Raw genomic sequence first — 23,365 nt, 5'->3', positions numbered from 1 at the left:
GACAAGAGAGAAAGATTCCTATGATTGTTATATATAAACAAGTTGTAAGTTTTAGATTTCTTGAGGCCTTTAATTTTCTGATTAAGTTCTAGAAATGGATTTTTGTCTGAAGCCTTGAAATTACAAGCCTTTATAATGAACAGTTGCTAGTAAGAGGGAACTTTGGGCATGTAGGGAATGGTTATTAGAAGCACAATAAGGAAATGGACTCCTGAACAATGAAGCCACTTCAGAGAAACTTGTAGATAAAAATGAAGGCTGAAAATACTGACAGAAATGTAAATCTTACTCATCTTACATAACCTCAAAAGTGTCTTTTGTGGGCTTCCCTGGTGGCGCAGTGGTTGAGAGTCCGCCTGCCGATGCAGGGGACACGGGTTCGTGCCCCGGTCCGGGAAGATCCCAGATGCCGCGGAGCAGCTGGGCCCGTGAGCCATGGCCGCTGAGGCTTCGCGTCCAGAGCCTGTGTTCCGCGACGGGAGAGGCCACAACAGTGAGAGGCCCGCGTACCACCAAAAGAAAAAAAAAAAAAAGTGTCTTTTGTGAGGTTATTTGTAAGAAGTACCTTTTTAAAAAAAATTTATTTTATTCTTTTTTTTTTTTTGGCTGCGTTGGGTCTTTGTTGCTGCGTGTGGGCTTTCTCCAGTTGAGGCGAGCAGGGGCTACTCTTCATTGTGGTGCGCTGGCTTCTCACTGCGGTGGCTTCTCTTGTTGCGGAGCTCGGGCTCTAGGCGCGTGGGCTTCAGTAGTTGTGGCACACAGGCTGTAGAGCGCAGGCTCAGTAGTTGTGGCGCACGGGCTTAGTTGCTCCGCGGCATGTGGGATCTTCCCGGACCAGGGCTCGAACCCATGTCCCCTGCATTGGCAGGCGGATTCTTAACCACTGCGCCACCGGGGAAGCCCAGAAGTTCCTTTTTGAGGTAGCTACTTTTCAAAGATTTGATGTGTTTTTTTTGGGGGGTTTTTTTGAAATGTAACGTTTAATCTCATGACAGGCTAATGAGTTGTTAAGGGTAACTGTACTCACATTACTGTCTGTATCCTTCTGCATATGCAAGGTCTTGGCAGAAGAGCCTCAGAACCTCTTTCTCGCTTTATCCTAAAGGAGAATTAGTAAATCAGTGATTCAAGAATCTTTATTTTACAACAGTGAATATGAGACTATTTATTCTTGCTGTGGAAAGTTGGACTAGATGATCTCTAAGGTCTCTTTAAAATTTTAAGATCTTTTGAAAGTTTTATTTAGCACCTTGCAGCATGTATACAAGGAAACTAAAAAGTATGTCAGGGATAGTTGTTCCGGTTTTGGTATATGTACTAGCAAGCATGTATTATTAGAAAACAGTTTCTGATATCAGAAAAGACAGAAAATGTTAAGTGCTGTGATAAACAGCTTTAAAGGAGAGGTCACATCTGATTTGGAGGTGGGAGCTTAGAGATAGCTTCATAAATGTAGGAACTGGTTTAAAAGAAAAGTAAGCATTTAGAGGTGGAGGGAGCAGCAAACAGTAATAACATTTTATATCAGAGGAAACTTACTGGTTATTAAGTTCAGCCCACTCAATTTTATGTAATCAAAGGTGTGAAAGCCAAAAAAAATCCCAGGAAAGAATAAGGAAACACTCTAATATGGCTGGAGAATATAGGGTTATGAGTAGGAGGACTGAAGAGTTTTTTTTTTTTTTGGCTGTGTTGGGTCTTCGTTGCTGTGCGTGGGCTTTCTCTAGTTGCGGAAAGCGGGGTCTCCTCTTTGCGGTGCGCGGGCTTCTCATTGCAGCGGCCTCTCTTGTTGCGGAGCGCGGGCTCTAGGTGCGTGGGCTTCAGTGGTTGTGGCTTACGGGCTCCAGAGCGCAGGCCCAGCAGCTGTGGCACAAGGGCTTAGCTGCTCCGCGGCATGTGGGATCCTCCCGGAGCAGGGCTCAAACCCATGTCCCTTGCATTGGCAGGTGGATTCCTAACCACTGCACCACCAGGGAAGCCCCTGAAGAGTTTTAATAAAGGTGCAACTTTCATAGGTATTACAGATCTCCCCAAACCTTCTCTGATCTCCTCTAGCTGGTATTGATCTTCCACTACAGTTGACTCTTGAACATCAGGGGGAGGTTGGGGGGCTATAGGGGTGTTGACCCTCCTTGCAATTGAAAATCCAAGTATAACTTTATAGTCAGGCCTCTCTGTCGTATCTGAGGTTTCGCATCCTCGGATTCAACCCACTGTGGCTTGTATAGTAGTCTAGTATGTATTTAGTGAAAAAAATCTGCATATAAGTGAACCAGCACAGTTCAAACCCATATTGTTCAAGGATCAACTGTATACATTTCCTGAACTTTTATTTAGCATTTATTGTTTTCTTTATCCTATCAGGATTGTTTACAGGGATCTTGCCCTATTTTGATTATTAGTATCTTGAGGAAGAGATGGATTCATACTTTACCTCCTGCCTCAAGCACTTGAAAACAGTGCTTTAAATAGAATAAATAGTAAATTTTGAAGGGGCATATAAAGAAAAAGGAACATAAGAGTGTTGGAAAATTCTTTTTAAAAACACTTAGTCCAAAAGGGCTCTTAAAAATCTGAAAAAGATTTCCTACATAGGGCAAATTGTTTAATAATGTACCAAGATAGAAAATAGTACTACTAAATTATTTTTTTACTCAAGAAAAGTTGTTAACCGTGAACATAGAGAATAACTACGAAGGAGAAATTAAGCAAACTAAATAAAGAGACAGGGAGTTCTCTGAAGTTAATATCTGTAGGCCTAGAAGAGTTTTATACCACTTACTGAAAAATTCAGCAATAAAATCACAGATTGTCCTTGAAAAAGTATGCAAAATGGGAGGAACTCCAGAAAAAGCAAATTTATTCCAGTGTTCAAAAAGGTAGATTCAGAAATTTGAATAAGATTGACATTGTTTCCTTGCAGCATGGATTACTAGAGAGACTAGAACAAAATTACTGTGCAGTAGCATTCAGCATGTGTCCACTGGGAACAGAAATGCTTAACCTTTTTCTTTTTTGATTTTACTTTTATACTAATTGATAAGAGAGTATCATGATTACATTGAATCCTCAACAAGTTATACACAAAATTTTTTTGTTGGTGACAGGTTATAAAGTGTGAACTAGTAGTACACATAGGAGAGAATCTTTGAGCCACTGCCCTATAAAAGGATTACTGACTATGAACTCAGAGCTCTTGCTCCGGGACTCTGGGCTGGGTCTTTTTAGTCAGTAATTTTAATGGACTCATAGAAGGCATGTTAATCAGAATTGCAAATGTCATAGATCTGACAATTGTAGATAAAATAGGATTCATCAAAATTGATTGTTCAACTAACAGGTAGCTATAGTAATCATCCTGTTCCTTTTCTTCTCCATTATAAGGGAAACACTGCCAAATTAGTGATCATTCAGAGGAAAGTGATTAGATCTGAAAATCAGAGCTGTGAAGAATGATTGAAGGAATTAAAAATATTTCACCTAAAGAAGAGAAGACTGAGGGGAAAATGTTAGAAGTTTTCAAATATGCAAGTGATCTTACAGAGTGCAAATTTAGGACCATTAATTAGAGGTTACTGTGTCAAAATGCAGTTAGTGTTCAGTAGAGAAAGATGACCATTTGTCAGGGATATTGTAAATGATATTTATGAAACAATGTTGGATAGGAGATTGGAGGACAATACTTCTGAGGAAAGTTTCTTCCAACTCTGATGTGAATACAGGAATGACACAAACCTTCCTTAGAGTGAAGAGGAAGCTTTTAAAACTTTATCTCAAGAGGAGTATTTTCAGATCAGACATTCTAAAAGGTTATCAATGAACCACAGGTAAAAATTAAATAATATTGTTTCCCTGTATGCTAGGAAATCAGAATGGAAAAGTTCTCACAAAATATTCGTTGCTCTCGGTTCTGATACTGTTGGACTGCCCTTAGAAAAACTCGAGTTGCTCTCTGCTACTGTGAAGGTGTCCCTCAAATAACCAGGGCCAAGGGACTTCCCTGGCGGTCCAGTGGTTAAGACTTCATCTTCCAATGCAGGGGGTGTGGGTTCAATCTCTGGTCAGAGAGCTAAGATTCCACATGCCTCGTGGCCAAAAAACATTCAAAAAAACCCAGAAGCAATACTGTAACAAATTCAATAAAGACTTAAAGCAAACAAACAAACAAACAAAAAAATCCACCCCATTCAGAAAGCTAAGCTTGATACTTCATTGTCTTCCCAGTTAATGACTTTACAGTTTTAGAGCTACAGGTGTCTATTCAAGCAAAGCTCTACAAAAATTCCATTAATGACACTGGATTTACCCTTAAAGTAAATGATTAAAATACTCTTGCTTGGCCCTGGTTTTTTTTTTTGGCTGCGGCATGTGGGATCTTAGTTCCCTGACCAGGGATCGAACCTGTGCCCTCTACAGTGGAAGCACAGAGTCTTCCTGAATGGGGTTCTTCAAGATACTGTAGGGTTGGGTCATCTTAACATTTAATATTTTATGTTCTTTTCTTTAGTGGTTACCCAGGCTGTCCTTACCCACCTGGCAGTCAGTATCCTTCCACAACAAGTTCCCAGTACCCTTCCCAGCCTCCTGTGACCACTGTTGGTAAGTACCGTTCAAAACTGTATTTCTCCACATAAGGAAAGTCAGAGTCTCCTGTTGTGAAAAGTGCATTTCACTTTTGTTTTTTATTGAATAAGTTTGATATGTAACATTGTGTAAGTTTAAGGAGTACAGTGTGTTACTTTGATAGATTTATATATTGTAATATGATTGCATTATAGCGGTATTTATTACATTACATAATTATCATACAGTATTATTGTCTATATCCGTTATACTGCGCATTAGATCTCTATGGCTTGCTTACTACTCATTATAAATTTGTACCCTTAAATATCATCAATTTTATCACACCTCCCCCCATTTCACTTTTACATGTGAGATGTTAGAATACTCTTTTCTTTTTAGAGCAAAAACTGTTAATGATCAGTGTCCTGTACTCTAAAACTTGAAATGATTTATCATCATATAAATGAGCCTTCTACCACGGCATAAATGTAAATTTGATTGACTCTTATCACTCTTTCCTGTGTTTCACATATTTATTGGTGAACATTAATGTGTGTTGAACTATTAACAGATACTTAGGTTTTCCTAGCCTGGTTATATGTAAAAACAGATGAGCATCTTGAGAAGAAAGCACCATTGGGAAATATGAGTAGATCAAGTAAGACAAATTATTGCAGACCAGTAGTTCTTGGTTTTTTATGTTGCTTATTAGTAGAGTTACCTGAAATATAATTGTCTTCAGTTGAGAAAATGAAAGCAATACATGAACTTCTACAGACCCCCACCCCTCTACATGACTATCTGCCCCTACCATATCTGCCTTCTCCCTGTTACCACAGATCATTATTTCTACCCACTAGGTTTTATCCTCTCTGATTTACTCAGGCACATCATTTCAGCAGTTTCCCCTCTCATCATCAGTTTTTGTTCTCTACTGGGTTGCTCTCATCAGCACCCAAAAATATACCCTAAAAACCTTTAAAAATCCTCCTCTTAATTTCCCTTTCCCTGCCACCAGTATTCCATTTCTTCATTCCCCTTTACAGCAAAACTCCTTGAAACAAGTATCCGTACTCATTACCTTCAATTCCTCTTCTTCCTTTCACTCTTGAACCACTCCATGTGGGATTTCCCTCATGTCCTTCCACTAAAGCTGCTTCTCTCAAGGTCACCATTGACCTTTATGATGTTAAATCCAATGGCCAATTAAATAGTCTCCACTTACTTGGCCTGTCAGCAGTATTTGACACAGTTGTATCTCCTTGATACACTTTCCTCTCTTGCTTTCTAAGACCCCCAGACTCACTTGTTTTTCCTCCCATCTCACTGGTACTCATGCTCAGTCTCCTTTATAAGTCCCTCCTTTTCTTCCTTTTTTTTTTTTTTTTTTTTCAGTACGTGGGCCTCTCACTGTTGTGGCCTCTCCTGTTGCGGAGCACAGGCTCCGGATGCGCAGGCTCAGCGGCCATGGCTCACGGGCCCAGCCACTCCACGGCATGTGGGATCTTCCTGGACCGGGGCACGAACCCACGTCCCCTGCATTGGCAGGTGGACTCTCAACCACTGAGCCACCAGGGAAGCCCTATTCCCTCCTTTTCTTAATATTGGAATGCCCCCTGGCTCAGTCCTTGGCATTCTCTATACTCACTCTCCTGGTGATCTCTACCAATCTCATAGCTTTAAATACCATTTCTGTGTCCACACTCCCCAAATTTCTTTCCAACTTACACCACTCTCCAGAATTCCAGATTCTTATATCCAGCTCCTTTCTCAGTATCTCCATTTGGATATTTAATAGACATTTCAAACTCAGTGTGACCAAAATTAAACTCTCAATCTTTCTATGATGTTTTCCCACCTCCAGTGATACCTACTCAGTACTCTAACTTTGGTGTCATCCTTGATTCTTCATCAAGAACCAATTATCTTCAAAATACATCTAGAATCTGATCACATCCAGTGCTGATCCAAGTCACCGTTATCTTTCATCTAATTTACTTCAAAAGCCTCCTAAAAAGCCTTCTTCTTTCCTTAGTCTCTACATCTGTTTTTAACACAACAGCCAGAATGATCCTATTAAAACATAAATAAATTATATCACTCCTCTACTCAGAACCTTCCAATGTCTTCCCATTTCACTCAGCATTCAATCCAAATTTCTGAGGCTTAGAAGGCCCTTTGTGATCCTGCTTTCCTCCCCGTTACCTCTCTGAACTCATCTCCTACTACTCTTCTGTTTTAGGATTCGTCCACTACCTGTTTCTTTGTGTGGAGCAGTCAGGCCTACCCTGACCAATCTACTCCTATCACCAGCCCCGCACACATATACACACATGCCCAACATCTAGAACAGTGCCTGATATATAGAAGTTCATCTAAATATTTTACTGAGTGTCTGAATGTAGAATCTTGTGAAGTTTACTTTTCTGTTACATTTTCTGATCAATTGTAAGCATCCTGAGATCTGCCGTAAACATCTCCCCTTCCCCCAAAAAGAACATTTTCTTCAGCCGTTTTTGTCATTGATACGTTCTAGTTATTGAGATTCTAGTGGCAGTGGTTTTGTTTTTTAAAAATGTTCTCATCCTTCTGTAATATAGCTCTTTTTTTAACAATGTAATTTAAATGCTCGAGTTAGAAACCTGATGATGGGAGATCATTAATTCACAAGCAAAACACACTAAATCTTGTTAAGCTCTCCATTATGGCTCAGGCATCATCAGTAAAATAGGAATAGTGCTATTTGTTACCCTGTTTCTCACTGAGATGATAGCATTTGATTTGTAGAGAACCTCAGTTCCTAAAGATCTTTTTTATGTTAACTCATTTCACTACAATAGGTATGAAGCATTTTATAACTTAGAATAGAAGATATCCATACATCAAAAAAATAGGAATATGGGGAAAATGGTACATTTTAAATCAAATCTAATGTTTGTTTTTAGAACAAGAATCAAAGCAATTAATATTTTATTGTACTTTTTTTTTTTTTTGCAGTACGTGGGCCTCTCACTGTTGTGGCCTCTCCCGTTGCGGAGCACAGGCTCCAGGTGCGGAGGCCCAGCAGCCATGGCTCACGGGCCCAGCCGCTCCGCGGCATGCGGGATCCTCCCGGCGGGGCACGAACCCGCATCCCCCACATCGGCAGGTGGACTCTCAACTACTGCGCCACCAGGGAAGCCCTTTATTGTACTTTTAAGAGTACTTTCTTAGAAAGGCTAGAAACAAATTATCATTTTATGATAATCTAGGATATCCTTTTAATGTATGTTGTTTTTCTACCCTTTGTTGCTTGCCTACTTGATTTTTTTCATCATATTTTAGTAGTACATTGTGCAAAACACTGTTGAACCTCAAAATTGTCATAAAGGAAAGCAGAAGCATAAAAGTATCATCTGAATATTAGAGTTCACAAATAGCCAACATTTTCTCAGTCTGTCAGTGGCCATCAGGATTTGTGCTATTATTCTCTGTGCTACTAAGGCCATGAGAAAGAATGAAAGTGGTTATTTATCCTTTGTGGAACTTGATAGTTTCACTTTAAAGATTTTGATTTTATGATGTAAAACAAACACCTGTTTCACAGCATCATTAATTTACTCATGTCTTATTATTGATGTGGATGCCTGTGCAAGCGTTGATTTTTAACCATCTCCAACAGTATTGAAGTAAAAGAACCACTTAAAGTGAAGTAATAGAGGCAACTTCCCTGGCGGTCCAGTGGTTAAGACTCCGCACTTCCACTGCAGGGGGCGAGGGTTCGATCCCTGGTCGGGGAACTAAGATCCCAAGATTTCACATGCTATGCAGTGAGGTTGGGAAAACAAAAAAAGAAGTAATAGAGATTACATTTTTAATAGCAGTCTCTTCTGAAATATTGCAAAAGACTGAGGATTGATGCAGATCTTTGTACTTAAAACAGCTCTTTCTCACTCCATTACATGTAGATTTTGAACAACCACCTTTATAAGAAAATCAGAGAATTTGTTTTGTCATCTTTTTTTATGGCTTTTTTGTTACCTGGCAGACAGCTTCCTGCCTAACCTGACTTTTAAAACCACCTTCATGAGATTGGTGCTCACTGAGAGCATTGACTAAGCAGTGAAGGCAGCTGTTGAATAGTGAAAAACCTGTTGGTGGTGCTTTTCCATCAGGTCTGGGCAATTGCAGTGATATTTTAATTCATTTGTATTATTTAATAAGGGAAAAGTTGTGATCTATAACTTAAATTCTTCGTTGAAGTTACTGTAAGACCAGGTGTTCTTTTTGTTTTGTTTTTTTGGCTGCGTTGGGTCTTTGTTGCTTCACGTGGGCTTTCTCTAGTTGCAGCGAGTGGGGGCTACTCTTCGTTGCGGTGCTCAGGCTTCTCACTGTGGTGGCTTCTCTTGTTGCGGAGCATGGGCTCTAAGCGCACAGGCTTCGGTAGTTGCAGCACACGGGCTCAGTAGTTGTGGCACACAGGCCCTAGAGCGCGTGGGCTTCAGTAGTTGCGGTGTGTGGGCTCAAGTAGTTGTGGCACTCGGGCTCTAGAGTGCAGGGTCAATAGTTGTGGTGCACGGGCTTAGTTGTTCTGTGGCATGTGGGACCTTCCTGGACCAGGGACGGATCCCATGTCCCCTGCATTGGCAGGCGGATTCTTAACCACTGTGCCACCAGGGAAGTCCCAGGTGTATTTTTTGTATATCATCTTTGCAAGTGACTAGCAAAAACATTTTCTACTGGAAGATCAGTGGGAAAAGATGTGGAATTTGGACAGTTTTCCTTAGATTTTCTGCCCATTGCAGGCATTATATATCAACAAAAGCATCAGAAGGAATGTAAACTTTTCTTGATATCTAAAAAACTTAAAAATTTAAGTTTCTGTTTCTTCAGGTTCAATTATGTTTCTTAAGAGTAAAACATTTTTGTTAGGACTGGCATATAACTTTTACCAAGTTGGCATTGCCAAAACTATAAGAGAACTTGAACTCTGATTTTAAAGGTTTAAAACTACTTGACTGCCACCAAGTTACAAAGAATAAGTTTAGGAGACAACATTAATACTTGTTTGTTCTCTTAATAGCACATGCCAGAATACAGCAGAAGCAGGTATGGATATTGGTCATCTGTATGTTTTCAGGGCTGAAAAACGGGCATTCAAAGAAAGCTTTGGTCCCCAGCTGGGCATTCCCATGGAGAATTCCAAACTCTATTGGATAGGGAAGAGTGGCATGAGGGACCAGTCACTCCACCTTGATTCATGCATAGCACTCTTTGTCAGACCCTGATGTGCTGGTGGTGCACCCAGGTGGCAGTGATCTGGGAGTGATGAAGTTGTTTGATATTTTAATCCAAATTAAGAAAGATTTAAGATTTATCGGGACTTCCCTGGTGGTCCAGTGATAAAGAATCTGCCTTGCAATGCAGGGGATGTGGGATCAATCCCTGGTCAGGGAACTAAGATCCCACATGCTGCGGGGCAACTAAGCCCGCGTGCCACAACTACTGAGCTTGCGCGCCTCAACTAGTGCCCACGTGCTGCAAACTACAGAGTCCACACTCTGGAACCTGCACACCACAACTACAGAGCCCACGCGCCCTAGAGCCTGTGCGCCACAACTAAAGAAGAGAAAACCCACGCGCCACAACTAGAGAGAAGCCCATGTGCTGCAGCAGAGATCCCGCATGCCACAACTAACACCCGGCACAGCCAAAAATAAATAAATAAATCTTAAAAAAAAAAGATTTATCAAGTAAATGTTCAAGAATGTTACTAGAGTGTGGTCCAGTGTGGTACCCAGAAAAGTGTGGTCCCACTCAACGAAACCTCTACATGTTATGAATATACGTGTGAAGAAAGTCAGTGGACAAATTGGCTCCTTTATGAAGTTCATCAGAGGATGTACCATCAGTACATCACACACACACATACACACAAATACATACCACATTTTCTTTTTTTTTCTTTTTTTAATTAATTAATTAATTTATTTTTGGCTGCGTTGGGTCTTTGTTGCTGTGCACGGGCTTTCTCTAGCTGTGGCGAGCGGGGGCTACTCTTCATTGCAGTGCACGGGCTTCTCATTGCGGTGGCTTCTCTTGTTGCGGAGCACGGGCTCTAGGCACGTGGGCTTCAGTAGTTGTGGCTCATGGGCTCTAGAGTGCAGGCTCAGTAGTTGTGGCACACGGGCTTAGTTGTTCCGCCACATGTGGGCTCTTCCTGGGCCAGGGCTCGAACCTGTGTCCCCTGCATTGGCAGGCAGATTCTTAACCACTGTGCCACCAGGGAAGCCCATACCACACTTTCTTTATCCATTCATCTGTTTTTTCCCTCAGTTATTTGTTTATTCATTTAGTCATTCAACATATATTTACTGAGTGCTTGCTACATGCCAGGAGTAAGGACAACACAAAGTAACTTCTTGCCTTCATGGAGTTTACATTTCAATGGGGGAAGACAGAAAACAAACTTACAGCACAGTATACAATGCACTAGATGGAGATAAATGCTACCTAGGAACATTCAGACGAAAGAGGGGCACAGGAAGACCTGGAGGGTGAGGACTGCATTCTGTTCTCACCTCCTCTATATCCACCTTGCTCACACCACTGGCCTCCTGCCACTACTTGAGCCCCAAACACACTGGTTTGCTGTTTCAGCCCCATCCGCGCTCTGCTCGCTTGGATTGTGACCTGGAGATCTGCAAGACTGGAAAAAGGCTTCTGTGCCTTATACTTTGAGGTGGGAGTATGTTTATGGTTCAAGGAACTGCAAAGAGGCCAGTGGTGTGAGTGAGGGGTGCACAGAGAGATGGGGTCAGAGGGGAAACAGGCCTGGCTCAAGTAAGCCCTTGTGGGTCAGGGGGAGGCCTGTGGCTTTTCCTCTACGTGAGCTGCGGAGCCACGGGCAGGCTTTGAGCAGAGGAGTGATCTGATCTGATTGCTATTATAACAGATGCCTCTGTGCCAGACCCCGGGAGGGAAGGGTGGCAGCAGAGCTCCCCACCCCGAGGAGGCCACTGCAGGAATCCGGGTCTGAGATGGTGGCTCGGACCAGTGTGGGGACAGAGGATGTGGTCACATACGCTGAGGAGGGGTATCCATTCATCTATGGATGGACACTTAGGTTGCTTCCTTCCATATCTTGGCTATTGTAAATAATGCTGCAATACACAGGGGTGCATACATCTTTTCGAATGACTGTTTTTGTTTTCTTCAGAAAAATACCCAGAAGTGGAATTGCTGGGTCATATGGTAGTTTTATTTTTAATTTTTTGAGGAACCTCCATACTGTTTTCCATAGTGGCTGCACCAATTTGCATTCCTACTAGCAGTGTACATGGGTTCCCTTTTCTCCACATCCTCACCAACACTTGTTATTTGTTTTCTTTTTGATAAAAGCCATTCTGACAGGTGTGAGGTGATACCTCATTGTGGTCTTGATTGCATTTCCCTGATGATTAGTGATGTTGAGCATCTTTTCACGTGCCTGTTGGCCATCTGTATGCCTTCTTTGGAAAACTATTCAGGTTCTCTGCCCATTTTTTAATCAGGCCGTTTGGTTTTTTGATGTTGAGTTGTATGAGTTCTTTGTATATTTTGGATATTAACCCCCTATCGGATATTTTTTGCAGCTATCTTCTCCCATTCAGTAGGCTGCGTTTTCATTTTGTTGATAGTTTCCTTTGCTGGTCAAAAGCTTTTTTAGTTTGATGTAATCTCCCATTTGGTTTTTTTGTTTGTTTTTTGGGGGTTTTTTTTGCTTTTGTTTCCCTTGCCTGAAGAGATATATCCCCAAAAATATTAAGACCAATGTCAGAGTACTCCCCATGTTTTCTTTTTTTTTTTTACTTTTTTTTCTTACAGTTGTATTGAGATATAATTGACTTATAGCACTGTATAAGTTTAAGGTGTACAGCATAATGATTTGACTTACATACATCATGAAATGATTACCACAGTAAGTTTAGTGGACATCTGTCATCTCCTATAGATACAAAAATATATATTTTTTTTCTTTGTGATGAGAACTCTTTAGGATTTACTCTTAACAACTTTCCTATATAACATATAGCAGGACTTCCCTGGTGGTGCAGTGGTTAAGAATCCACCTGCCAGTGCAGGGGACATGGGTTCGATCCCTGGTCCAGGAAGATCCCACATGCTGTGGAACAGCTAAACCCGTGCGCCACAACTACTGAGCCTGTGCTTTAGAGCCCGCAAAGCACAACTACTGAGGCCACGTGCCACAACTACTGAAGCCTGCACTCCTAGAGCCCTTGCTCCGCAACAAGAGAAGCCACTGCAATAAGCCCGTGCACCGCAATGAAGAGTAGCCCCTGCTCGCCGCAACTAAGCCCGTGCGCAGCAGTGAAAACCCAAGGCAGCTATAAATAAATAAACAAACAAAAATAAACAAAATATATCAGTGTTAATTGTATTAATCATGTTTTACATTACATCCCTAGTACTGCCTATGTTTTCTTATAGGAGTCTTACGGTTTCAGGTCTTACATTTAATTTTAACCCATTCTGAGTTTATTTTTGTATATAGTGTGAGAAAGTCCAGTTTCTTTTGCATGCAGCTGTCCAGTTTTCCCAAAACCATTTATTGAAGAGGCTGTCTTTTCCCCGTTCTGTATTCTTGCCTCCTTTATCATAGATTAATTGACCATATAAGTGTGGGTTTATTTCTGGGCTCTCTGTTCTGTCCAGTTGATCTATGTGTCTGTTTTTATGCCAGTACCATACTGTTTTGATTACTAAAAAGCTTTGTAGTGTAGTTTGAAATCAGGGAGCATGATACCTCCAGTTTTGTTCTTTAACATGGTAGATTCTTAAATTGTTCTTGTTCACAAAATAATTTTAAGGTATGACTTTGATTCTGACCCATTTTGTTTTAAAGGATGGAATCTGTCCTTCAGATTAATTGGCCTTTGTACTTAAGCCTGCTTGTAGCATCTTTCATAAGCCTGCTTGTAGCATCTTTCATGATTATGATAGTTGAATGATTTTGTAGCACCATTTCTTTTTTGAAGTAGTTACTACTTTGGCATCTATTTTAATAAGGTCTATACTTAACCTCCACTTTTGAAACTTGAATTGTTATGTAAATTAATCTAAATCTTTCTTTGTGCTGTGTGTTTATTTTCAAGAAGTGTAAACCTGCTGTTTTTCTTTTTCTCATTGATTGTGGTAATAGAAACTTTCTAGAGTTTAAATAAAGAGTACTGCTCTAGGGGCTTCCCTGGTGGCGCGGTGGTTGGGAGTCTGCCTGCCAGTGCAGGGGACGCGGGTTTGAGCCCTGGTCTGGGAGGATCCCGCATGCCGCGGAGCGACTGGGCCCGTGAGCCACAATTACTGAGTCTGCGCATCTGGAGCTTGTGCTCCGCGGCAGGAGAGGCCGCGATGGTGAGAGGCCCGCGCACCGCGATGAGGAGTGGCCCCGCTTGCCACAACTGGAGAGAGCCCTCGCACAGAAACGAAGAGCCAACACAGCCAAAAATAAATAAGTTTTAAAAAAATTAAATGTAAAACAAACATTGGAAACATAACCATTTAAAAAAAAAAAAAGAAGAGTACTGCTCTAATAGTGTTTAAAAGATAAATTGAGGTCCCCTGATTTCTTTGGAAGAAAGTTCCATAGCCTGCCCAGAGCCTGGCCAGTAGTATTAGAAGCTTATATATTCATAGACTATAAATAAAAGCCTTTTGTAAGCAGCTTAATGAATTTGCCAGATTTGTGTTTAATAGCACGAATCAGAATGACTCTGCTCATATAGTTGTTTGAAATGTTTCTCCTGTTTCAGAGATTGACCTGTTTTTCTGTTTTTATTCTGAAAGGAAATAATACGGGCTTGATCCAGTGATCCACATGGGCTTGACCCAGTTTCTCAGTAGATGGGTCAATAATCTTCCGTTTCAGATTGCTTAGGCTCCATAGTTTGCTCTGTAGCACAAATGCCCGACCAAAGATCATTATGTGGGTCTTGAGCAAATAACTTCAGGAAGGAAAAATGCTGGGGGCGGGGGCAAGTGATTCACTTTGCTGGTTAGAGGTAAGATCAGAAAAGTTACTGTTCATAGTTATTTTGTATTTTTCTTTGGGGTTACCGTGGATTCTTTCTCTAATATAAATGAGCTCCTTTTTGAGTTGTAGGAAGTAATGATCATCAGTAGGTACTGTCAGGAGATAAATAAAACTGATTATCTCTAAGTGTTTAAAGATGGTTTAAAAATCAGGTAGTGTATATACCAGTGTACTTTGAAGATACTGGCCTAAATTATTCATTGAATTATCAGATCCACTGAGTATTGGTTTCCTAATAGTAGAAAAATCGTCTTATTTCCTAAGGATTAAGTTTAGTGATTGGATCCTATCTGATATTCAAATGAAGTTTTTGTTCTGGATTGTTTCTCAAAATCTGTGTTACCTTTTCAATTGCTGCTAATCTGGAATTGTAGAAGGGCACTTCTGAAATCCAACTCTGCATGAGTAAAGGTCAACAATGTGTGGGGACTTGAGGTATGGCAGTTTGCCACCAACTCATTAATACAAGGCTTGTTATAGCAGGTATAAAGAATATTAAAATTTCTCTTAAGACTTTGGAGGAAAAAAAAGATTTTTTTGTTTGAAGAGCGATCAAGAATAAGAATCTTCTACCAGATGTTTTTCTTACTTGTTTATATAAACAATCTCTTAAAGTGTCATGGTTCATTCAATTTTGAACTTTAATCTGGGTTTTTCTCTTGGCATTCACATTGCAGATCTTAATTACAGTTTTCTTCTTTTTAGAAAGTAGATGGATTTAAAGTGTTCAAGCATACTGTATAATAAGGTCTATGTGTGATAGAGGAGAGGACTAGGTCTAACTTGGCATTTCCAGCCTCCTCGGGTGAACTGTGACCTTTATAGAAAGCCAGGTGACTGCTGCCTCAGCTTGATTCCCATTTTGAATGTTCATGGCTTTAGCTGGAGACTTATTTGGAAGGACTTATTTGGCCCTGTATTGTAGCATGTGCCTTAACGTATTTCATAAGAGAAACAGAATGTAAATTCCAAGATTTAAGTGTGTTTTTTAAAATTGGTTTTAAAAAATTCAACATCATTATAACTTGATTCATTTTATTTATTTATTTTTAATATTTTATTTATTTATTTGGTTGTGCTGGGTCTTAGTTGTGGCACATGTGCTCCTCACTTGTGGCCAGCAGGCTCCTTAGTTGTGGCTCGCAGGCTCCTTAGTTGTGGCATGCGAACTCTTAGTTGCAGCATGCATGTGGGATCTAGTTCCCTGACCAGGGATTGAACCCGGGCCCCCTGCATTGGGAGCTTGGAGTCTTAACCGCTGCACCACCAGGGAAGTCCCTTGATTCATTTTAATGTAGTGATTTTAACAAAGTTTGTTGATATGTTTGTGTGTGAAAAATCCAGACTAGTTATAAAAAGACCTTAAGCTTGTATTAGTTCAGATAACTTCTACACAGATAAATGGGACACTAACTGATGCATATGATTGACCACACATTTGAATACCTAACCATATTCATATAATTTGGGTTCCCCAATCTCTGGGAGAATGTTTGTTGTATCTCATAGGAGCCATTTCATATAGAATATAATAAGAAACTTCTTTTAGAAACAAGTTTTTAAATTCCTATTAATGCATCTTTATCATAAAATGGGGACTTAATGAGATACCATCTCCACTAGTCATTATTTTGTAAATCATCCTTTGGGCACAAAATTCTAAACTTGTAGAAATTACCCCTTTTTGCTCTCACTTAGGACTTAATAGTGCGATATAAGAAACTAGAGATTTTGGTTTGGCATAAATTCTGTACAAATAAACAGCTAAGTCATTTTTTTTCTTTTTTTTTAAATTGAAGTATAGTTGATTGATGATGTTAATTAGCAAAGTGACTCAGTTATATATACATTCTTTTTCATATTCTTTTCCATTACAGCTTATTACAGGATATTGAATATAATTCCCTGTGCTATACAGTAGGACCTTGTTTATCCATTCTATATATACCAGTTTGCATCTGCTAATCCCAAACTCCCACTCCTATCCTCTCCCACTCCCCTCCCCCTTGGCAACCACCAGTCTATTCTATATGTCCCTAACTCTGTTTCTGTTTCATAGATAGGTTCATTTATGTCATATTTTAGATTCCACATATAAGTGATATCATAAGGTATTTGTCTTTCTCTTAGTTCACTTAGTATAATAATCTCTAGTTGCATCCACGTTGCTGTAAATGGCATTATTTTGTGTTTTTTTTTATGGTTGAGTAGTATTCCATTGTATATATTGTACCACATCTTCTTTATCCATTCATCTGTTGATGGACATTTAAGGTTGTTTCCATGTCTTGGCTATTGCAAATAGTGCTGCTATGAACATAGGGGTGCATGTTATGTTTCTGAATTATAGTTTTGTCTGGATATATGCCCAGGAGTAGGATTGCTGGATCATATGGTAATTCTATTTTTAGTTTTCTGAGGAACCTCCATAATTTTCCACAGTGGCTGCACCAACTTACACTCCCACCAACAGTGTGGGAGGGTTCCCTTTCCTCCACACCCTCTCTAGCATTTGTTATTTGTAGACTTTTTAATGATGGCTATTCTTACTGGTGTGAGGTAATACCTCATTGTAGTTTTGATTTGCATTTCTCTAATAATTATTGATGTTGAGCATCTTTTCATGTGCCTATTGGCCACCTGTATGTCTTCTTTGGAGACATGTCTATTTAGGTCTTCTGCCCAATTTTTGATTGGGTTGTTTTTTTGTTGAGTTATATGAGTTGTTTGTACATTTTGGAAATTTTAAGCCCTTGTTGGTCACATCTTTTGCAAATATTTTCTCCCATTCTATAGGTTGTCTTTTCAGTTTGCTTATGGTTTCCTTTGCTGTGCAAAAGCTTGTAAGTTTGATTAGGTCCCATTTGTTTATTTTCATTTTTATTTCTATGACTTAGGAGACGGACCTAAGGAAACATTGGTGCGATTTATATCAGAGAATAAAACAGCTGTTTTGCCTAAAACAGCAAAGTCTTTAAATCATACTGAGAGGAAAAGCAAGTTGTCTTGCTGAGAAAGGGAGGCGAGTGCTTTTGAATGGTGAGGAGTGAAGCACATAATTAAAGGGTTAGGATTCTTGTTCCAAAGCAGAATGGGAGAAGAGAGTGGAAGACTCCCATCTGGTTGTTTCAATCCTTGAAGATGTTGTGAGGATTTTTTTTGCCTTTGTGGGAAAATGGTAAAAGGAGGGCTTAAGGCTTTAAGAAAGAATCCAAAGGATTGAGGATTTGGGTTAGGTTATGGCAGGCGAGGCCTTTGGAATTAGAAGTCCTGGTGATCTGATAGAATGAGAGCGAGGATGCCATGGCAGGCAGCCTGTATACAGGACTAAGAGAGATGGGCAAGGAGTTGGGACTGAGTGGACATACTGGGACCAGGAGTGGAAGAAAGGGAGGTCGAAGGTACGAAAAGGAATGAGTGGAGGTAAGAATTGATGAATTTGTGGAGGTTGCTAGAGTCATCCCGGTGTCTATACAGGAGGTTGTGAATAAAGAGGTGGTCAGAGAGGAAAATGACAGGAAAATGTGAGTGGAATGAGCGCAGAGGTGATGCAGTAGCTGGTAAATTGATGAGAACACTTTGGACAAGTCAGGTGTTGAGAGGCCAGGGATGTGAAAAACAAGACCTCAGGTTGCCCTCTCGCTTTACAACTCTGAATTCCAGAGCACACATTGTCTGAAAGTTAATAGTTTCGCTTCTCAGAAATACGAAATAATACGCTGACATATTTTTGTAAAATCAGAAGTGAACTCTGAAAAGCATATATGGATTTGTATTTTAACAATCAATCAGAAGTATTAATTGCCTCCTTGTAAACACTGGAGGATGGATACTGTTTGGGCTCTCCTCAGCAGGAGGTTTCTAACAGGAAAGAGGGAGACTCTTAGTGGGAGAGTCTGATATTGGGCTTTTCCTTTCACCATGTACAAGCAGTGTCCTTAGGACAGATGGACGAAGGACACTCCTCAGGAAAACCTGGCCATGGGAGACACTGTCTTTACTCATTTTAGTAGAACCCAAGTCAAAAAAAACATAGTTCTTCTGTGGTGGAAACAAGAAAAAGAGGGGAAAAAAACACAACAACTCTAGATTTAGACTCTTTTGTTCTGTTTTTGTTTTGCGGTACGCGGGCCTCTCACTGTTGTGGCCTCTCCCATTGTGGAGCACAGGCTCCGGATGCGCAGGCTCAGCAGCCATGGCTCACGGGCCCAGCCGCTCCGCGGCATGTGGGATCCTCCCAGACCGGGACATGAACCCGTGTCCCCTGCATCGGCAGGCGGACTCTCAACCACTGCGCCACCAGGGAAGCCCAAGATTTAGACTTTTTTTTGAAACCTGTAACACCTGAGAACTCCAAGGTCTCCCAGTGTCATTTACAAAAGCCCAGAAAAGCACTCAGGGTATCCTGGGTATGGACCAGCTTCTGGGAGAAAACAACTTTACGAATCAAAAGCCACAAAAAGTAGAGTGACCAGACCAGTGTATGGAATAGCGAGAGTTGTGATCAGATGGGACGCTGAAGAGCACTGGTGGCGCTGGTTGCAGTGTAGTTTGGACAGTGCAGTTTCCTTGTAGAAACAGTCAACTTTGCATGGTACCAGGAAGGAGCCTATAATGGATGGGAACATGAGTGGTGAGACTCTGGGTACATTTTTACAAACTGACTTGAAGGGTTTTTTCCCTCTAGTAAGCAGAACTCAGCGTCAAGGTGATAACAGTTTTCAGCTCAAAGTGGAAGTGATACTTTCTGTTAATCTGTAATCGTTCTTTATTCATTGTAAGCAATAAAGGTAAGTATAATTCCCCACGTGTATTCATCATCAAACATAATTGAAAATACCATTTATCATTTGCTGATTTAGGACCCTAACTAAAGAACATTGACAGTCATAAAGAGTATCCATACTTATGTTAAAAGGGAGGACCTTTTTAAGAAAATATCCGAGGAGTAAGCTTTATATAAGACACTGATTAGGAAGGTACATTTGGGAGAGAAGAGTAAAGAATCTGAGAATAAGCAGAATTTTATCAGCTGTTGAATTTTTTGGATAGCATTCTCTTTTGCACGTCTGCTCTTTCCTATTTTCGTAAAGGGTAAAGGAGTAAACGTCTTACAGAAGGGAAGCCATGGTAACCTGTATATTAGTTTAAGGAAACTCTGCCCATTCTCAGTCTTACTGGCCTCTAGAGTGGGTTCCTTCCTCCTCCAGCTTAGCAGTAAAGCCTGAGAACAGACTTGACCTGAATCAGATGTTCTACCTTGGTATAAATTTGTTGTCCCATTTGTTGGAGATTTAGGAATAACTGTAATCTGTAGGGATATAGCCTCTGCCTCATTGAGAAAATAGCTAATTGTTTGGGCTGTTAATGCAAGAAAGTGGGTAAATATGGATTAATAGTAATCTCTTGCAGGGAAAGTATTTCTGAATCAACTCAGATTTTATTTTTATTTTTTTTTTTTTTGCTGTACGCGGGCCTCTCACTGCTGTGGCCTCTCCCGTTGCGGAGCACAGGCTCCGGACACACAGGCTCCGCGGCCATGGCTCGCGGGCCCAGCCGCTCCGCGGCATGTGGGATCCTCCGGGATCGGGGCACGAACCCGTGTCCCCTGCATCGGCAGGCGGACTCTCAACCACTGCGCCACCAGGGAGGCCCATCAACTCAGATTTTAAATGCTATGTTTTATGAAGTTGTGACATAAAATTTTTCCTTCCTCGCACTTTGAAAGTGTTGACTCATATTTTGTCCTGTTTTGTGGTGGCTCTTGTGAAAGGAATAGAAAGAGACTGGGAAGTAAGCAAGTGTTCTGCCTTTTTCTCCTGCAGGTCCCAGTAGGGATGGCACAATCAGCGAGGACACTATCCGAGCCTCTCTCATCTCAGCAGTCAGTGACAAACTGAGATGGCGGATGAAGGAGGAAATGGATCGTGCCCAGGCAGAGCTCAATGCCTTGAAACGAACAGAGGAAGACCTGAAAAAAGGTCACCAGAAACTGGAAGAGATGGTTACCCGTTTAGATCAAGAAGTAGTAAGTAACTCATTGAATAGTTGCACTATTTAGATTGAATCGTAGCCATGGCTAAGTGTTCTGTATGTACTGTGGTTACCCTGAACATTGTGGGTATAGTTAAGAGTTCAGAAAATTATACACGCCTTTAAGCATTTTCACATAGCTCCACTACAGCTTTGTTTAAAAAAAAAATGCAGCCTGTGGTTGGAATGTAGTCTTTGGTTGGGGAGTGGATGTATTTAGAGGATTTTTGCTTGCACCTTCACCCCGGGGGATAATGTTTTGACCCAAAGGAGGACTGTTTGAGTGCTTGATGTTACCAGACAGTTACTAGGAAATAAGAATTTGAGAGAGCTCTGAGTCGTGATAAAGATCTGCAGACCCTGGGTACAAACCTAAGGGTCAGTTCTTTTTTGTTTCCAAATGTTGTTTGAACTATATTTAAAGTATCTTTGGTGAGCCCTTCTAACTTAATAACCCATCGTGTATGCAACCTTTAGCTCTTAAGCTTTCTCACATCTTTATCAGACTGCTGTGCCCTGGAGAGTCGGTGTGAGTCAGCCCTGTGACTTCTTGTGTTAGGGATGTAGAGGCACTATAGCATAATTTGAGCGCCAGCTTCACTCTTCACTTTCATTCCTGTGATGGAGAACTTGTTCCAGCAAGTGTGCATTTTTGATGAAAGGGTAAAGAGTTATTAAGTGTTTGAGGGCTTTGGAGAAAGGGATTTGTATGTACACATTACTCTAATAAAATGGTTCTAGTGTGTAAAGTGAGCTTCTCAATAGCCAGCTATTTTCAAAAGTTCAGGAAAGTGACACCAGTACAGTTCAGAGCCTGCAACCACCACCTGCCGTATCTTGTGAATAAAGTTCAACTGTTTGGAGTCCTATGTGTTGAATCGTCTGTACCGACTGGGGAAAGTTATTCCTCTGAGGCAGATGGCCACTTGTTTTGAAAGAAGGACCTCCTTTATGATTTTCATGTAAGGAACCTCCTGCCGGAAAGTGTCTTGTCTGATGGCTTAGTTTGCAGTATCATTTGTCACTGGTAAGTGACAAGCTTATCACTGCCATCAAAAGTGCTCAGCTCGGGGCCTCCCTGGTGGTGCAAGTGGTTGAGAGTCCGCCTGCCGATGCAGGGGATACGGGTTCGTGCCCCGGTCTGGGAGGATCCCATATGCCGCGGAGCGGCTGGGCCCGTGAGCCATGGCCGCTGAGCCTGCGCGTCCGGAGCCTGTGCTCCGCAACGGGGGAGGCCACAACAGTGAGAGGCCCGCATACCGGAAAAAAAAAAAAAAAAAAAAAAGTGCTCAGCTCAGCATCTCCTGTTTTCACTCAGCATGTTAGAGCACACCTTTTCCTCTAACTTTGACTAATGTGATACATGAATCTCATCCATGAGTTGTTTAAGCATTGTTTTATTAGCACGTCTGTTTCTGTGAAGTTGAATTGTAGATGTCTGACAAGCAGATCATTACAATTAGTATAAGATCATCATGCTTGGACTATTCTGTTTTCAGGCTGAGGTTGATAAAAACATAGAACTTTTGAGAAAGAAGGATGAAGAACTCAGTTCTGCTCTGGAGAAAATGGAAAATCAATCTGAAAACAATGATATTGATGAAGTTATCATTCCCACAGCCCCACTATACAAACAGATCCTAAATCTGTATGCAGAGGAAAATGCTATTGAAGACACTATCTTTTACCTGGGAGAAGCCTTGAGGCGGGGAGTAATAGACCTGGACGTCTTCCTGAAGGTAGGTCTTCCTCGCTCTGCTTTCCAGGGTTTTGGAACATGTGTTTTAGAGACACTGACCTTGAAAACCACAGATCAAGAGGGTTTCCCTGTAGGAGATGGGTTAAAATTCTTTGTCTTTCCAAAAGAGAGCAAGTGAGATAAATGGCTGTGAGCAGTGTCTTCCCACCTACAGAGGGGGCTGAGGATCATCTGAGCAGGGGAAGAAAAGTGGGCTAGTGGCTGCAGTTCCCCACCCCACAAGGTAGCATCAAGCTGAATGTAATCCTTCTCTCTTACTACTGTGCCTGGGTGGATCATGAGGTACAGTCAGATTTCCATTGATTCTTTCAGATCACATCATTTAAACTGAGATCATTGACTGCCCCACCCTTATTGTTTTTGTTTTTTTCCTCTGTTAATTTTTTTAGACTTGCACAGTTTTATACCTGTTTTCCCAGATCAAACAGCCTTGCGAAGTATTGGGTTTGCCCTGCTGGTAATCGAGCCCTTCTGAATAAAGGTTATTCCAGGCTTAATGCTATTGTACAGACATGAAGATCTGTAAGCCAAGTTTGGCTGCTTCTCTCTGTTGGGTCACGAAGAGCATGGCTTTAGGAGTAATAGCAGCCATCCTTTGGATATTCAATACAGCTGCTGCTGATGCTTCAGTGCACATGCGAGGCTGGTCAGGTTGCTTGCTGATCTTGCCTATCTTACTATGAGCGTGTGGCCAAACCACTCTTGGACCTGGTGCAAGCACATGAATAGCTGGGACCCTAGAGAGGACTTCCTTTCTGTACACTGTCCCCTGCTTGGGTGTCATAGCCTAGGGAAAGATACACATGGAGAGGCAAGAGAGGTACACTGTTTGCTAGGCACTGGACAAAAGCTGGCCTTGTGCTATACTCATCCTTGCCCTTCCCGTTTTTTAGCCAAGTGGGGACAGACAGTCACAGTTTGTACAAAAGTTTTTTGTA

The 23,365-nt window shown here is 41.2% G+C and overlaps 1 protein-coding gene across 1 annotated transcript in view; it reads left to right on the top strand.

Annotated features, from left to right (window-relative positions):
• TSG101 (tumor susceptibility 101) overlaps positions 1 to 23,365 on the top strand; it is a 50,755-nt gene that overhangs the window by 26,729 nt on the left and 661 nt on the right. The window contains exons 7-9 of the mRNA XM_060104272.1: positions 4,508 to 4,599; positions 20,461 to 20,663; positions 22,168 to 22,407. Coding sequence (XP_059960255.1) covers positions 4,508 to 4,599; positions 20,461 to 20,663; positions 22,168 to 22,407 — 535 coding nt within the window. The remainder of the gene's footprint in view (positions 1 to 4,507; positions 4,600 to 20,460; positions 20,664 to 22,167; positions 22,408 to 23,365) is intronic.

This window comes from Mesoplodon densirostris, chromosome 7 (genome assembly GCF_025265405.1).
Source record: "Mesoplodon densirostris isolate mMesDen1 chromosome 7, mMesDen1 primary haplotype, whole genome shotgun sequence".
Lineage (NCBI taxonomy): Eukaryota > Metazoa > Chordata > Mammalia > Artiodactyla > Ziphiidae > Mesoplodon > Mesoplodon densirostris.
The sequence above is the reverse complement of the archived record's forward strand: the minus strand, read 5'-3'. Positions and strand labels throughout refer to the sequence as shown.